Here is a 14,793-nt window from a genome sequence, read left to right on the forward strand (position 1 = left end):
GTTTTTTTGATAGCGCAGTGTTTTGGTTTTGATTTGAAATACCCCATAACGACAACGTGAAAGAAGTTTGTTTGAAATCTTTGCAAATTTATAAAAAAAAAAAAAAAAAAAGTAAAAAAAAAAAAAGGAGAAAATTCCATGTACATAAGTATTCACTGCCTTTGCCATGACACTCAAAATTGAGCTAGGGTGCATCCTGTTTCCACTTATCATCCTTGAGACATTTCTACAACTTGATTGGAGTCCACCTGTGGTAAATTCAGTTGATTGGGCAAGATATGGAAAGGCACACACCTGTCTATATAAGGTCCCACAGTTAACAGTGCATTTCAGAGCACAAACCAAGCCATGAAGTCCAAGGAATTGACTGTAGACCTCCTAGACAGGATTGTATCGAGGTACAGATCTGGGGAAGGGTACAGAAAAAAATTCTGCAGCATTGAAGATCCCAATGAGCACAGTGGTCTCCATCATCCGTAAGTGCAAGAAGTTTGGAACAACCAGAACTCTTACAAGAACAGGCCGCCCGGCCAAACTGAGGGATCGGAGGAGAAGGGCCTTAGTCGGTGAGGTGACCAAGAACCCAACGGTCATTCTGACAGAGCTCCAGCCTTTGTGGAGAGAACCTTCCAGAAGATCAACCATCTCTGCAGCACTCCATCAATCAGGCCTGCATGGTAGAGTGGCAAGACAGAAGCCACGCCTCAGTAAAAAAGGCACATCACAGCCTGACTAGGACTCTCAGACAATGAGAAACAAAATTCTCTGGTTTGATGAAACAAAGATTGAACTCTTGGCCTGAATGGCAAGCGTAATGTCTGGAGGAAACCTGGCACTGCTCATCTCCTGGCCAATACCATCCCTATAGTGAAGCATGGTGGTAGAAGCATCATGCTGTGGGGATGTTTTTCAGCGGCATGACCTGGGAGACTAGTCAGGATCAAGGGAATGGTGAATGCAGCAATGTCCAGAGACATCCTTTTTTTTGTGTAATCAGTATTTATTGCAGTATAACAGAAACAGAAACATGAAAAACAAGACAAGTCCAACATCACATTCAAGTGCAATACTTATCGGCCTCAGAAAAGCCACTCTAGTGTCAGGTTAACAGCATGTAAGTTGAACAGATAAACAAACTTAAAGAGAGAGGTCTTAGAGTCATGAAGAAAGGGAGAATGTCGTGGGTATACACCTAGTAGGTGGGCTGGGAAAACCGTATAATTGCAAGGGTAAAAAGAAAATAATTACCCCAACAGATAGTGGGACTACTCTGGTAAAAAGTCACCCGAAAAATGGACACCGTCCCGGCACTGGGGTAGAGGGGGGGGGGCCCTAACAGCCGCCAACTAGCCACCCTCCACCGCCAGCGTATCCCGGGAGCCGGTGTCACCACAGAGGGTCGGCCGGAACGCCTCCCCCTGCCGATCTCAAAAATTCTTGCCTGGCAGCCCCTGCGTCGAAATAGGGATCCCAGCCCACCATCTACCAGCTCCGGTAGCTCAGGCTACACGACATTCAGACCAGAGAAAGGTGGAGAGGTAAGGAAAGAGGAAGAGAAAGAGAGAAAAGGACAGCATAGGGTAGTAAGGAAGAACAGCTGCGTCTGCAGCGGATAGAGGGGAGGGGGTACATTGGGGGAGACAAAAGAAGGGAAGGGAGGCAAGAGGAAAAAGACAGGAAGAAAACAGGAAGAGTAGGTCAAGTTACCTGAGTATAGGCTCCAAACGTCTGCTCTGTCCGCACCGGGTACACCACTCCCGAGTGTTACGTTTCATAGGCAGTATTCCCACGCTAAGAGCTTCCAGGGGGAAATCCAGTCCCCCCCCGGGCTCCACCCAGTCTGAGAGCCTTAAGGGTAGGGTCTGCCAACTCCAGCAGAGCCACATCTAAACTGGAGGGTACGTGGTTAGGGTCCGATGCATATGCCGACCAAGGTCTCCAGATCTCATGAAATCGGTCTTCAAGGCCTTTACATGTGGCAACCCAATTCTCTGCCTCTTTCACCGCGTGCACTCCCCTGCACCACTCTTCTCGAGTGGGGATTCCAGGCCTTTTCCAGTATATCGGAATCAGGCGTCTTGCTGCATTCAGCAAATGTGCCAGCACAGTATTCTTATAAACACTGAGCGGGACCGCGGGTACCTGCAGAAGGAAGTGCAGCGGCGAGAGAGGGACATCTATCCCGGTCACTGCCTTTACTTGGCCCTGTATGTCTTCCCAGAAGGGTCGAATTAGGGGGCACTCCCACCATATGTGAACTAGGGTCCCTCGTTGCCCACATCCCCTCCAACATAGCTCCGAAGCGGAGGGGTAAATACAAGCTAAGTCCACTGGCACCCGGTACCAACGTGCCAATAGCTTAAAATTGGTCTCCTGGACCCTGGAGTCCCTAGAGGACGAATGGGTGAGGGAATAAAGGTGCGATAATTGCGTCTCTGTAAACGTCGTCCTCATGTCAGTCTCCCATCGTCTAATATAGGCAGGGGTGGCTTGGGGGCCGGCTGAGTCTAACAGCTGGTATAACTCAGAAACCAGGTGCGGAGTTGGCTCCTCCGCTAGAAAATTGCGCTCAAATGGGGTAAGGGACAAGGGATCCCTGATAGTGTGACCATGTACCTGGAAAAAGTGGTGCAGTTGTCGATATCTCCAGAAGTTCATTCGTGAACCGCACCTACCTACGGGCAGGGCTTCATACGGCATGAGACCACCATCCCTTAAGAGCTTCCCGCAACTAGCGTTCCCATCGTCCACCCAATCCTCAAAAAAAGCCATCCGTTCTCCCGGCGGGAACCATAAAAATCCACCCAGTGGGGCCAACGGGGACATAGGGGGAGCTAGCTTAAGGGTTGGGTTGAGCCTGTCCCAAACTGAAAACACATGGGTCGTCAAGGGGGAGGTCGTCTCCGCCAGGCCTCTATATTCCCGGGGCAGCCAGGGCGCGTAGGATAAATTCCTACCCGCCAGACATTTCTCTAGAGGGACCCAGAGCTTAGTTCGAGAATGGAAATGCCAATCCAGAATCTTCTGGAGGGCCACAGCTTGATAATACCGTCTAATGTCCTGAACACCCAGGCCACCCCTCCTCTTCGAACGACGCAGCATCCGTAACGCTATTCTAGGTTTACGGTCGTTCCAAATAAAGCGAGACATCATACTACTTAAGCGGTCAAAAAAACACTTGGGCAAGGGGACCGGAAGCATCTGCAAGTAAAAAAGTATACGGGGTAGGACATTCATCTTTATGACGTTCACCCGGCCAAACCACGTGAACGCCGTCCCCGTCCATTGCAAAAGATCTCTCCTGATCGCATCCAATAAAGGTGGGTAATTGGCTAGGTACAGGGTATCAAAACGGTTCGTTAAGTGCACTCCCAAGTATCGCAGGGACGACATAGTCCAAACGAAGGGAAAGGCTGCCTTGAGGGACGCTACAAGGTGAGGGGCCATGTGAACGGGGAGTATTTCCGACTTCGAAAAATTGATCTTAAAATTAGATAACGACCCAAAAAATTTCAGTTCCTTCATCAGGTTCGGCAGAGAGAGCAGGGGGTCCGTAAGGTGAAACAACACGTCATCAGCATAGGCCGAGAGTTTGTGTTCTGTATTACCAACTTGGAGGCCCTTAATATCAGGGCTAGCCCTTACCGTGCGGAGAAATGGCTCTAGCACCAGGGCAAACAAGAGGGGCGAAAGAGGACACCCCTGCCTCGTGCCGTTTCTAATGGGGAACCGAGCTGACAGAGTCCCATTCACCTTGACCTGGGCACAAGGCGTGGAATATAGGGCCGCGATCGTAGTCAACATCCGCGGGCCTAATTGTATAGAGCGAAGCACCTCTGTCAGGAAGGACCAGTCTATGCGGTCAAAGGCCTTTTCAGCGTCAGTGGACAAAACAATATATGGTTGCGGGGCTGGGTGGGAGCGTGCCCAGTGAATAAGATGGACCGCTCAAAGGGAGTTATCCCTGGCTTCCCTCCCAGCAACAAAGCCTGTCTGGTCAGGGTGGACAAGGTCAGGAATAAGGAGCTTCATTCTATTTGCTAAAATTTTTGACAGAATCTTTATGTCCAAATTAAGAAGGGAAATAGGGCGGTAGCTCTGGGGGACGGTGGGGTCCTTGCCTTCCTTCGGTATCACGGTGATGTGAGCTAGAAGGGCTTCCGGGGGGACGGCACCACCTCCAGCTATTGCATTAAAGTAGGCGCACATAGGAGCCCGCAGCTGTGGCAGGAACGTTTTGTAGTAAACCTTAGTAAATCCATCCGGACCAGGACTCTTACCATTAGGCAAGGACTCCACCGTGGCCCCAAGCTACTCCACAGTAATTGGGAGCTCCAGGGCAGCGGATTGTTCTTCAGTGAGTTTCGGCAGATCAGCCGCCGCCAAGTAGGCACGGGTCGCCTTGAGCCTGTCCACTCGGGTCGCGGGAGAGATTGTAGAGTCCAGATTATACAGCGTCGCGTAATACTCACGGAACCCGGCCGCTATTTTAGAGGATTGGACCACCGGAACCCCCGCAGAATCGTGCAATTTGTGAATATAGGTCTGAGCGTGGCGTTTACGGAGGGCGCGGGCCAGCATCCGTCCGCACTTATTCCCGTGTTCATAATATTTATGGGCCAAAAAGCGAAAATGTTTGCGGGCTTGGCGGTCCAACAACCGCAGAAACAATTCCCGTAGCTCCGTCAACGCCGACAAAGCCTCTGGACTCCCATTAGTCTTATGATCGAGTTCGGCTTTCTGAAGGGCAGTGTATACCCGTGTAAAATCAGCCTGACGTTCTTTTTTCAGCCTAGACCCTTGAGAAATTAAGGCCCCTCTAACCACCGCCTTATGGACCTCCCATACAACCCCTACGCCCAGCTCGGCTGGCGGATTTTCCCTAAAGTAGTTAGTCAGTGTATCCGTGACCTCCTTCACCGCTACCCTATCATCTAATAAATTATCATTGAGCCGCCATGTCCAGGTCCTCTGCAGGCCCATGGGCAGGGCAAAAGCCACCGTCACTGGGGCATGATCTGAGATAGAAATTACGTCAATAGACGCGGACTGAAGGAGTTCCAGGACATTGCGGTCAACGTAGATGAGGTCAATACGCGTGTAGACATCATGCACCTTCGAATAATAACTGTAGTCCCTATCATGGGGGTGTAGTGTCCGCCAACCGTCCGATAGGAGATGGGATTGCATAGTCTTGCGGTAATGTTTAAGGAATTTGTAGGAATGGGAGGGTCTCGCATGGGATGTGTCCAACTGGGGGTCGGGGCTTACGTTAAAGTCGCCTCCTACAATTAAAAAGCCCTCCCTAAAATCCGCTAGACAGTCCAATGTACGGTCAATAAAAGTGAGTTGGTCGGCGTTAGGGGCATAAATCGTCGCATACGTGTAGAGTTGTCCAGCTATGGTGCCCTTCAAAAAAACATATCTGCCCTGGGGGTCTACCTTATGATCAGAAGGTTGAAAGGGGCAGGACTTGTGTATGCCAATAGCTGTACCTCTCGATTTAGCTAGGGGGGAGTTGCTCAGGAACCACTGGTTAAAAAGATGGGTAGGTAGTCTAGGGGACGACTGATGTGTAAAGTGAGTCTCCTGAAGGAGAATCACCTGTGACCTCAGCCGCTTCAATTCCCCCCAGAGCTTACTACGCTTATGAGGAGAGCATAGGCCCCTAACATTGTAAGTGCTTACCTGCAGTGTAGCCATCCAAAAAATTCAGGCCGGGTCATACTCGAAAATTGGTGGTGCGCCCGGTGCAGACGGCAGAGTGGCAGGGATGACCTAAAGAAAGAAAAGTCAGAAAAAGGAGAGCAATCACGGGAAGAGAGAGAAAGAAAAGGGGGGAGAGAAAACATACGCGTGAGAGATATATAAGGCACAATTGATAAAACATAGCAGCCTAGGCCGATCAGAGATAGAAAAAAACTAAAAGTTATGGCGAGGACCCCACCCCACCCAAAAGGAGGGTGGGGCCCAGGCCACAACTGCAGATCCCAACCAGGTTCTAAGCCCGTAAAAAAGAAAAAAAAGGAAAAAAGGGAAAAAAACGGGCATCCTACTGGGGGTACGTGGAATCCCATAACAAAGAGGGAAGTGGGTCCCCACCTCCGCCCACCGCATCTAACTTGGTGCGATAAAGGAGGGGGAAAGTAAAGAAAAGCAACAATGACTAACGTGTAACAGGTTCCCCACGGCCGAACAAGAACAATGCCATTAAAGAGAAAAAAAAAAAAAAGAAAATTAACTACAAATGTGAAGCAAAAACTCGGACCAGCACAGGGTGCCGTGGGGAATTCCAGGTAAGTCAAGTCGAGTCAACTCAGAGTTCCTCAGATCACAGGAGTGTGTCCCTGGGAGAAAGATTCGGTACCCTCAGGGACCCAGGGCAGCAGAGTCCGTGGAAGGATCCATGGATTGTCTCCTATGGCGCCGTCTGCGGTTCTGACTTCTAGCGGGCAGCCACGGTTGCGGTGTCGGCAATCTAAAAGCCGCAAAGTCCGAAGGGTTCCTCCAGTCCGGGAAGTCAATCTGTTCCAACTCCAAAGAAGCTAAAAAGTGCGGGAGATCATCTTTAGTACGGAGAGTCACGGTCTTACCGTCCCTAGTTACCTGAAGGAGCGGTACGGCAGGCCAGCCTCTTGAAGAGCCAGCAGGAGGGGGCGCAGGGCCCTGCGTTGCATAGGAGTGCGCCTTGAAATGTCCTGGTAAAAAGCTAGATGTGCACCATCAAAATCAAAATAGGGCTTCCCTCTCATTTTCTGCATTATGCGATCCTTAAGCGTATACTCATGTAGTTTACAGATAATGTCTCTGGGATTATTCACATCTTGGGAGGGGGGTTTCAAGGCCCTATGTGCACGGTCAATTTCCACAGTAGCTGTGGCAGGTAGGCCTAGGATCTCCTTGAAGACGCCTTCCAGGGTGGGAACAATGTCTCTAGCTCCTGTGGCCTCAGGGAGGCCCCGGATCCTAATGTTAGCTCTGCGACTGCGATTCTCGGTGTCGTCTAACTGACAAAGCAGGGCCTCAATCTGACGGCCTTGCGCATCACATTGGTCCCGCAGCATAGTAATAACAGGGAGGGCCTCCTCAAACCTCTGCTCCAGGGACTCCATCCTGCCCCCCAGGTGTACTGTGTCAGCCTTGAGCTGTGCAATGTTCTCTTTAAACGCCTTCTCCACTCTATCAGCAAAGCGCTCCAGGTCAGCCTTGGTGGGGAGGGATAAAATATGGCGCCTGATATCAGCATCAGCCAGGGGGTCCGGTTCGTCAGGGGCTTCCATCGGCAATCCGGGGGACCCTGGGGAAGCCGGGGGGGGCGAATCACTCACCGACTGCAGGGAAAGTATCGGCGATGCGTCCCTCCGGTGTGACTTTGCGGCCGCGGATGGCGCGGCCTTGCCAGCTTTCAGGGCCTTGCTGGCCGGCGCCATTTTGGAGGCCTCCCGGCCCTTCTCCTCCTGCCCCGGGAAGAAATTATCGAGCTGTGCTTGCCGCGAGCGGTCCACCCACGGGTGCTGGGATGACGCCCGGCTCTTGTGGGACATCGCTGTGTGAGGATGGGGACAGATTCACCCTCCTTGCGCTGTTATAATGCGGCGGTGAGACGGAGCTGAGGAGACACACGTCTTCACTCCTCCATGGTCAGGCCACGCCCCCGTCCAGAGACATCCTTGATGAAAACCTGCTCCAGAGTGATCTGGACCTCAGACTGGGACGAAGGTTCATCTTCCAACAGGACAACGACTATGAACACACAGCCAAGATAACAAAGGAGTGGCTACGGAACAACTCTGTGAATGTTCTTGCGTGGCCCAGCAAGAGCCCAGAACCCGATTAAACATCTGTGGAGATGGCTGTGTACGAACGCTCCCCATCCAACCTGATGGAGCTTTAGAGTTCCCGCAAAGAGGAATGGGGAAAACTGGCCAGAAACAGGTGTGCCAAGCTTGTAGCATCATACTCAAAAAGACTTGAGGCTGTAATTGGTGCCAAAGGTGCTTCAACAAAGTATAGAGAAAAGGCTGTGAATACTTATGTACATGTGATTTTTTTTTTCATTTTTTTTTTTTATAAATTTGCAAAGATTTCAAACAAACATCTTTCACATTGTCATTATGGGGTATTGTATGTAGAATTGTGAGGAAAATAATGAATTTATTCCATTTTGGAAGAAGGCTGTAACATAACAAAATGTGGAAAAACTGAAGCGTTGTGAATATTTTCCATATGCACTGTATATATGATTAAGACTTAAAAAAAAAAAAAAACATTATAACCTCTTTTATGACTTTATACATTTTTTACATTATGTTGCAGCCACGATAAAGGGGGTTCTATTTTATTTTTTTATATTACATTTTTATTAGGTTTTCAAAAGAGAGCACGTACAAATATGAGTGCGATAACAATCAAATGAAACATGTATGCGAACCAAGGAAATTGGTACAGAATAGGTTGCAAAAATAAGTTAGGAATGAACAAGCAGCATGTACTCATCTGGGTATTGAGTAAAAGAGGAAAAGAAAAAAGAAATAGAGCAGAAAGGCAGGAGTCTAGTGAAGGAGGGGAAGGCTAAGTGCCAGTTCACACAGGGGCGACACGACATGCAGTGCGACTCACAGAGGTGATCTGCACACGACTTCAGCGGCGACTTGCAAAATGACTTATGTATAGAAGTCAATGCAAGTTGCCTGAAGTTGCCCCAAAAATAGTACAGGAACCTTTTTCTAAGTCAGAGCGACTTGAGTCGCTCCTATTAGAATGGTTCCATAGTACAGAACATAGCACGACTTGTCAGATGGCTAAGTTGCCTGAGGCCGCGTACACACGCGCGGACTGTTTGCCCAACCTTGTTCATCAAACAGTTTCGGCAAACAGTCCGCTCAAAATTTGCATGAGCGGACTGTTTCAGCGAACTGTTTGCCAAACAGTCCGCTCAACTTTTGAAATGAACGGACTCGCCCACGTAAGGAGGAGGCAAATCCGCCCATTTCGAGCGCATGTACAGGTAGGCGGGGCCCGCGAGGGAGACGTCGCGGGCTCCGCCGCCTGGAATGGGCTTAAAGGGGAACCCCAACGCCGAAAAAAAATCGGCGTGGGGGTTCCCCCAAAGTCCACACCAGACCCTTGTCCGAGCACGCTACCCGGCCGGCCAGGAAAGGGGGGCGAGCGAGCGCGCCCCCCCTCCTGAGCCGTACCAGGCCGCGTGCCCTCAACATGGGGGGTGCCTTGGGGAAGGGGGGGCCGTGCGGCCCCCCCACCCCAAAGCACCTTGTCCCCATGTTGATGAGGACAAGGGCCTCTTCCCGACAACCCTGGCCGTTGGTTGTCGGGGTCTGCGGGCGGGGGGCTTATCGGAATCCGGGAGCCCCCTTTCAGAAGGGGGCCCCCGGATACCGGCCCCCCACCCTATGTGAATGAGTATGGGGTACAATGTACCCCTACCCATTCACCTGTGAAATAAAGTACAAAAAAAAAACACAACACAGGGAAAAAATATTTTATTGCACAGCTCCGGGGGTCTTCCGTCTTCGGGGGTCTTCTCGCCGGACTCCTCCGCTATCTGTGTGTAGCTCTTTTGCTAGCGGAGGAGTCCGGCTTTCTTCCTCCCCGCCGCCGGCCTCTTCTCCCGACTTCGGGGGTCTTGTCCCCCTCTTCGGTTCTTCTGCCGGGCCACCGCGCCTTCTTGTAGCTCTTTTACAGGCGGTGGCCCGGTCTTCTGTCGCCGCTGTCGCCGCTGTCGTCGCCGCCGCCGCCGCCGCCTTCCGTTCTTGTTCTTCTTCTTCTCCAGGAGATGTTGACTCGACGAGCTCTCCGGCCGGAATGCCAGAGACGCGCTGTGCGGTCACTTATATAGTGACAATGGGGCGGTGTCACATGGTATATGTCACATGGGTTGGTCACATGGTGACCCCGCCCCCTTACGATGTCATAGTCCCCATGTGACATCAACCCATGTGACCAACCCATGTGACATATACCATGTGACACCGCCCCATTGTCACTATATAAGTGACCGCACAGCGCGTCTCTGGCATTCCGGCCGGAGAGCTCGTCGAGTCAACATCTCCTGGAGAAGAAGAAGAAGAAGAACAAGAACGGAAGGCGGCGGCGGCGACGACAGCGGCGACAGAAGACCGGGCCACCGCCTGTAAAAGAGCTACAAGAAGGCGCGGTGGCCCGGCAGAAGAACCGAAGAGGGGGACAAGACCCCCGAAGTCGGGAGAAGAGGCCGGCGGCGGGGAGGAAGAAAGCCGGACTCCTCCGCTAGCAAAAGAGCTACACACAGATAGCGGAGGAGTCCGGCGAGAAGACCCCCGAAGACGGAAGACCCCCGGAGCTGTGCAATAAAATATTTTTTCCCTGTGTTGTGTTTTTTTTTTGTACTTTATTTCACAGGTGAATGGGTAGGGGTACATTGTACCCCATACTCATTCACATAGGGTGGGGGGCCGGTATCCGGGGGCTCCCGGATTCCGATAAGCCCCCCGCCCGCAGACCCCGACAACCAACGGCCAGGGTTGTCGGGAAGAGGCCCTTGTCCTCATCAACATGGGGACAAGGTGCTTTGGGGTGGGGGGGGCCGCGCGGCCCCCCCTTCCCCAAGGCACCCCCCATGTTGAGGGCACGCGGCCTGGTACGGCTCAGGAGGGGGGGCGCGCTCGCTCGCCCCCCTTTCCTGGCCGGCCGGGTAGCGTGCTCGGACAAGGGTCTGGTGTGGACTTTGGGGGAACCCCCACGCCGATTTTTTTCGGCGTTGGGGTTCCCCTTTAAGCCCATTCCAGGCGGCGGAGCCCGCGACGTCTCCTTCGCGGGCCCCGCCTACCTGTACACGTGCTCGAAATGGGCGGACTTTCCGAGCGGGAACAGTTTGCTCATTTCGAAAGTAGCCTACACACGGGCGGACTGTTCGCTCAAACACAGTTTCAGCGGACAGTTTTTCGGAATTTCCGAAAGACTTTGTCCGTCCAACTGTCCGCTGAAACTGTCCGCTGAAAGCCCACACACGGGCGGACTGTCCGCCCAAACACTGTTCAGCGGACAAGGTTGGGCGAACAGTCCGCCCGTGTGTACGCGGCCTGACAAGTCGTCCCTGTGTGAACCGGGACTAATAGTAGGTTTGTAGCTGCAACATAGGAGACTTACTGAATTTAAGTTACAAGTGCAGTCGACCTTGCTGGGTTTGGTATCACAGCTTAAATTATGTCAGGGAAGGCTAGTACAAAGGGGAGAGACAAAGTTTTATTAGGGGGCAATTTTTGCTGCCCTAGCATCAGCAAGCCAGGGAGATCAGTCTAAGGGGAAGTTTGGCATGGTTAGATTGGCTTTGGCGAACATGTGTTCCAGGTGCATGTGTTGGTTGATAGTGGCTATAGCTTGTTGAAGGGTTGAAAGGGTACTCTGCTTTTCCATTTATGGCTATGATTAGACGAGCAGCAATAAGGATGCATGTCAGGATAGGAATATGTCTAGGCCAATCCTCTAAACCCAAGCAAAGCAAGGCCAGCCACAGCAGTAAGATTTCTCTTGTATCAGTAATATCATTCATCAAAGACTGAATTTTTTGTCCAGAATTGTGTGAGACCTGAGCATGTCCACCATATGTGAGCAGTTGTCTCTTGCCTGCCACAGTTCTGCCAGAAAAAAGTTGAAATTGATGGAAAAAACCTTGCAAGCTTCTGCGGGGTATGATACCACTGTTAAAAGGAGTTTGTGATGATTCCAAGTGGGAAAGACATTTGGAGTACTTCAGTGTGGTGTGAGATGCAGAGTATCATTGATTCCAGTCTGCAGAGAAGTGAAGGTTTTGTTCCCATTTCACCATGTGCGTAAGCTTTTGTCGAGGCACCACTTCATTCAGTAAGTGGTAAAAGTATCTAGTTCCTTTATATGAGGGCCGTGGATGTTCATAGAAGTGGAGAATGTCCAAGGGGAGAGTATTGGATGACCACAGTAATTTATTCAGAATGTGTCTGATTCGAAGGTACTTGTAAAAGTCCTGATTGGGGACTGCATATTTTCCTGCAGAGCTTGGAAAGAGTATATGCATTGGTTGTTGAGGAAGTCCCTATGGAGGCAATTCCCAGAGCCTCCCATGAATCAAGGGACAAACCTTCAATTAAGAGACCTAGAGCCAAGATAAGGTGGGAGGATAGGATGTGCCTAGGAATGCTGTTTGCTTGTTGAGAGATGGATCTCCAAATTTTAATAGTTGCATTTACTAAGCAAAGAAGGGAGAGAAGAGTGTTGCCCTGAAGCCATATGGCAGCTAGCAAGGAATTTGATGGGAATTTGAAGGCTGTTTCCTCTATTTGTACCAATGCAAGGCGGGAATCAGATGACCACTGATGAGTGGTTTGTGTCAGTAATATGGCCTTGTAGTAGGTTTTAATGTTCCGTACTCCAATTCTTGCATATTTTGTTGGTGTGGATGAAGGAGGATTTATTTAGCTTCCATACATTTTGGTTTATGCACTTTATTAATGTTTGGGATAAAATCCCACTTTTTGTACTCCAAAACTCCACTGTGGCACTTTGATACTCAGCTCTGACCTTGCTTTTATCTAATGGTCTCCTGTAACTGCATAGGCAGTTTCTGTGCAAGGGAAACAAAGATTTCTCAGCACACTTACCTGCAAAACAACCACATTTATCCCTGTCTAACAATTCTCGTTAAAAAATAGAGGGTTTGGTTTGCAGTCATTTGCAAATATATGCATAAGCCACAATGCTCACATCAAGGCTCCTCTGTGTACTGCGGTCCTAACGCTATCATTTTCAGTCTCCCATGTTGGAGCACATAGCAGTGGATAGATTAAAGTGGTAGTAAAGCCACGTTTTGAAAACTTGCTGACAGCTAGGATATTTATGATGCCTCGCAAGCGCAGCTCAATGCACATTTACGGCCCTTGATCTGTGTCACGGCAATGTGACTCCTGTGCACATGCACGGGAGTGACGTCACTGAGGTCCAGTAATTCAATTGGCTGAAGACAGGGTACCCACAAGGAAGACTGGGTGAAGATGGACCCACCGGATCAATCACACACTTCTTTGACAGGCAAGTCTGCCATAATGTGCTAAATATGCTGTGCATACTAGCACATTATGGTATATACCTGCAGGGGGCCCCTAAAAGGGACTTTACTACTGCTTTAAATGCAGGTTTGCCTGGAGGGAGCCCATGCAACCTTAAAAGGCACAGGGAAAGGAACACTGGATGCCCAGAAAAAGCACAATGGCAGCTGAAGGCAACCAGTGCATCACCACATCCAATTTAACCAACTGTACAAAAAAGTGGCACCCCAACCTATAATTAGCCTTTGCAGTAAGGTGCACATGTGGCTTACACATATATTTGCAAATGTGTGCAAACAAAACTCTCTGTTTTTAATGTGAATTGTTAGTCAATTTGGTTATTTTGCAGACTAGCTGGTAAGTGTGCTGGGAAATCTTTGTTTGTGATGTGCGTTGCCATTCCATGTGCACATTAATGCAAAGGCTAATTATAGGTTGGGGTGGCTACAATGTGAAAGATGTTTGTTTGAAATCTTTGCAAATATATAAAAAAAACGTCCACGGATCGCACAGCAACGCTGTCCGTCCCAGTTCTCTGTTTCAGGGACAAATCAGGGCAGCGATCTTTGCCTGAAGTGGAAGCAAAGACGCACAGCGTTTCTGTGCAGTGCGCTCCGCAGCCGTCCCAGAGACATGTGAACCACCTCCATAGAGAGACGGTCACATTCTCCTGCTATGCAAATTGGATGTGTGAAAACCCGTATCCAATTCGCATAGACGTGAATCCAGCCTCAGGCTAGGTTCACACTGATGCGGTGCGAATCTGATGCAATTTCAAAGTGCGATTCTAATGCGAATGAATGCAATTTGTGAGGGGATTTGGCATAGCTGGAGATAATTCACACCAAGCCAAACTCGCACAGGACCCTTTTTTCAAAATTGAACCGCAAACAATGTTTTTTCAGATGACATGCGAATCTGTGCCTTTTGGATTGGATCAAATCCGCCTAAGACTTGCATCAGTGTGAACCTCCATCATTACCCCCTTAATTAATTTGATGGAGTTTTACCCCTTTAAAATGCATCTCAAGTCGAAACATTTTTTGAGTAGTTAAAGGGTTTGCTTTCTGTGTCCCACTGGGGAAATTTTCCTTTACTTCCTGCGCTAGAGACGCAAAACAGCAGAAAATGAGATTAAATCTCTCCAAAGTTAACAAAATTCTTATCTATACAGTTGTCCCTGGAACAGGCACTCCGTTGGAAAATTGGAAAATTTACGCTGACCTCTTGTTCTGGGTACAGCTTACATTTTTTTTACATTTTCTTTACTTTCTCTCTCGATGGACCAAAAAAAAATAAAAGAGTGAATCATGCCAACCGGGACACAGACAGAAAAAAAACTTGACTTAGGCCGCGTACACACGGGCGGACTGTCTGCCCAACTAAGTCCGTCAGACAATCCGACAGACAGTCCGTCCTACTTTCGAATGAACGGACTTGACCACACACGATGAACAGACAGTCCGCCGAAAGCTTGCGCGATAACGTGTACAGCACGTACGACGTCCAATACACTGCAATGCAACCTTTCGCCGTGTAAATCCTTTCTGAGCATGCGCCATACTTAGTCCGTCGAACTAGCCTACTCACGAGCGGACTGTCCGCTGAAACCAAGTTTGGACGGACAATATTACGGAAATTCCGAAAGACTTAGTCCGCCAGACTGTCCGCCGAAAAAGTCCGCTGAAGCCCACACACGAGCGGATTGTCCGCTGAA

The 14,793-nt window shown here is 49.9% G+C and overlaps 1 protein-coding gene across 2 annotated transcripts in view; it reads right to left on the reverse strand.

The window, feature by feature from the left end:
- ADAM19 (ADAM metallopeptidase domain 19) overlaps positions 1-14,793 on the reverse strand; it is a 117,189-nt gene that overhangs the window by 88,892 nt on the left and 13,504 nt on the right. Inside the window, exon 2 of one of the 2 annotated variants that reach the window (XM_077468409.1) lies at positions 5,689-5,778. The exons of the other annotated variant lie outside the window; for it this stretch is intronic. Within the exon in view, the coding sequence (XP_077324535.1) occupies positions 5,689-5,703 (15 nt within the window). The 5' untranslated portion in view covers positions 5,704-5,778. The remainder of the gene's footprint in view (positions 1-5,688; positions 5,779-14,793) is intronic. 2 annotated transcript variants of the gene reach the window in all.

This window comes from Lithobates pipiens, unplaced genomic scaffold, assembly GCF_037356315.1.
Source record: "Lithobates pipiens isolate NorthernLeopardFrog02 unplaced genomic scaffold, aLitPip1_a1.2 Scaffold_8, whole genome shotgun sequence".
NCBI lineage: Eukaryota > Metazoa > Chordata > Amphibia > Anura > Ranidae > Lithobates > Lithobates pipiens.